The sequence below is a fragment of the Panicum virgatum genome, chromosome 2N (genome assembly GCF_016808335.1).
Source record: "Panicum virgatum strain AP13 chromosome 2N, P.virgatum_v5, whole genome shotgun sequence".
In the NCBI taxonomy this organism is placed as follows: domain Eukaryota; kingdom Viridiplantae; phylum Streptophyta; class Magnoliopsida; order Poales; family Poaceae; genus Panicum; species Panicum virgatum.
The window spans coordinates 62709807-62712542 of NC_053146.1; the positions used below are offsets into that span (position 1 = coordinate 62709807).

The 2736-nt window shown below is 52.7% G+C and overlaps 1 protein-coding gene across 1 annotated transcript; it reads right to left on the reverse strand.

The window, feature by feature from the left end:
- LOC120661730 lies at positions 1–1131 on the reverse strand. The gene is made up of 2 exons (XM_039940650.1): positions 656–1131; positions 1–576 (listed from the first exon to the last, which is right to left on the reverse strand). Exons 1-2 carry the CDS (start codon positions 786–788, stop codon positions 206–208), a joined length of 504 nt encoding a protein of 167 aa, XP_039796584.1. The 5' UTR covers positions 789–1131; the 3' UTR covers positions 1–205.
- Positions 1132–2736: the final 1605 nt, after the last annotated feature.

The window sequence follows — 2736 nt, forward strand, 5'->3', positions numbered from 1 at the left end:
TGACTGTAAGATCGCAAACTGTTGTGCTTTGTCGTACCAAAATATATTGTATCGCGGGAACTAACAGCTGATACACTACTATGAACCCATCAATAATTAATAAGAACATTACAGTTTTATCACAACATGTTGATATATCAAGATGAAAATACATCAATCCTAAGAGGGGGAAAACACTATGATGAATTCCATCTATGTTCTGATTTCATTTTGTTGTGAAGTATTCGGCCCATTGGGGGGCGGGGGTCTTGCACCCTGGAGGGAAGACAGTATCTTGGTGAGGGTTTTTTTCTTGACCCAGGGTGAGATTATCCATGGATGATTTAGTTCTAACTCCAGATAAGAATTCCAATTTCATCGGAACCTTTTTGTCATCCTTGCTCAGCATCCCAGGAACTTGCTCCGAGCTTTTCTTCTCCCCACATAGCTCCACGGATTCCTCCATCTTCTTCTTGGTTTTAACAGTTTGTAAATCAGAACTTGCCATATTTGCTTCAGCATGACAATCCTCACGTGTGGCATCTCGCATGGCACAGGCCCCACTCTGCTGACACCCATCCTTCCAACTATCACGATCTGCAACACATAGGGAACACACTTAAACATATATCTAAACATGCAGCAATTAGACAAGAAATCATGCCCAAACCATCACCTCTCTTCTTAGCCTCGGTCAGAGGAGGCATTGCTTGCTGATCGCCCTCAACCTTCTTGCCACGACAGCTTAGGCTCCGGACGTAATGCTTCTCCTTCTTTGGTTCAACGTCTATCAAAACAGCATCAGCCATCTCCCTGGGCTTCTCTCTAGCCAGCGCAAACAGAGCATCAGCACCGTCGTTGTCATCAGCCCAGGAGGGAAACTCGCAGTAGCGGAAGCCAAATCTCTTGGGAACGTAGCCGGCGCAGCGCCACAGGGCGGCGGAGAAGGCCGGGGCGCCACGGAACAGGGTAGCGTCGCCCCCGCCTGGAAGCCCGTGGACGTGGACGCGGGCGGGCAGCGGAACCTCGGCCCAGCGGCGGTACAGCGGGCGCGGGCGGTGGGTGGGCAGCTCGGCTAGGAGCTCGGCAACCTCGGCCTCGTCGGCAGAGGAAGGGGTCCGCGGCTCCGCGCGGGTCGGGGCTCCTGGGGGGGGGGGGGGGGGGGGGCTCCTGGCGCGGGTCGGGGCTCCTGGCGGGGGGGGGGGGGGGGGGCGGATCGACGGCGACCTGGCGGCGGGGGCACGTCGGATCCGCGCGTCAGGGGTGGGGTGGGGGAGTGCGGACTCCTGGCGGCGGGGGCGCGTCGCCCTCCGGCAGCGCGATCCGAAGTGGGGGAGGGGTGGGCGGCACACCCGAAGGGCGTGGGGAAGTTGGAGTGAGGTGGCGTCGGGATTTAGGGATAGGGTTCGGGTAGGAACGGAACACAAAAAATTAGACAATCGGAGTTTAATGTGTTTGTAGAGTGATTTGACGATTTCCATCCGAAATCTAACGGAAATGGCACTGAGGGGATTGGAGTAAAATTCCAGTGGCAATGAAGGGGTGGCCTAAATTTTAATGGCATTGAAGGAATTGGCTTAAATTTTGATGGCATTCAGAGAATTTACTCCCTGACACCGGCAGGTAGCCACCATCCATGGCCCGCCGGCCGTCCGGCGCCAGTCGAACATCGCTGCGCCGCCAATTTCTGCCAGGGGACGTCTGCTGTGGACGCCGCTAGTGACACCTCAGGTGTCTAGCTATTAAATTAAAGTTTAGTATGTGAATAATGTGTTTATTCTTGTTTGATTGCTGAAAATTTTGCAATACAAAATAGGGGTATTTTGGTAATTATAAAAAATTACAAGTCCCTTTGTGCAAAAGTTTTGACTTAGGGAGTAATTTCAATTTTTTAAGGGCTTTCTTGCAAATATGCTAAAAATAATTATTTTAGTAGCATTGTTGCATTTTAGCCCAAAAATATAGTAATTTTGCTATTAAAAGTATTTTTCCTTAATGGATTAGTGTTCTTTTGAAATTATAAAAATATTTTCAAATTCTTTGATCTAGTGAAAATTTACATAACATGAAAGTTGTAGATCTTGAAAATTGAACAAATTTCATGTTGGGCACTTTTTCATTTGAGCCCTAGATCAACGGGAAATTTTACTTTTCAGATAAGCCCCTGAGATTTTGGGAAATTGCAAAACCACCCTTCTTCTTCCTCCTCTCTGCTCCTCTCTCTATTCAAAAAAGGGGCGCCACCTCCTCGCCGCCGGTTTCTTCGCCTGCTAACTGCCCCGGCCGCTCCACGCGTCGCCCTGAAGCCCCCGCCGCCACTCCATTGCCTCTGCTGGCTTCTCGCACGCGCGCCACGCTACTCAGACCCCCCCTTTGCGCCCCGCCGCCGTCGACCTGAAACAGCAGCGCCACCGCCCCTAGCTTGCCTCCTCGATGCCCGTATCCCTCAAGCCGCTGCCCAGTTCTCTCTTCTCATCTCGTGCCTATAAAAGGCAGGGCGGAGCCCCTGTACGCCATGTACCACCACGGCACCACCGCCTCCTTCCTCCACTCCGGCGAGCTTCGGCCGCCCGTGGAACCTTCTTCTTTTGCCTCCCTTTTTCCCAATTGGTAGCACAGAAAGCTTCCTCTCGATGTCCTGCAGCTCCTCGGCCCATTCCCGCTCGCCCTCACTCGTTTGAGCATCCCCCGCCGCCGCCGTGGTCACCGCCGCGGGTAGCTCGCCGTCGAGCTTGTCGTTCCGCCCTTCCCCGGCTC

Coding starts and splice junctions, on each gene's coding strand:
- LOC120661730 (XM_039940650.1), bottom strand. CDS start 788: ATGGCTGATGCTGTTTTGATAGACGTTGAACCAAAGAAGGAGAAGCAT. Junction 577..655: donor GACCGAGGCTAAGAAGAGAG/GTGATGGTTTGG, acceptor TATGTGTTGCAG/ATCGTGATAGTTGGAAGGAT.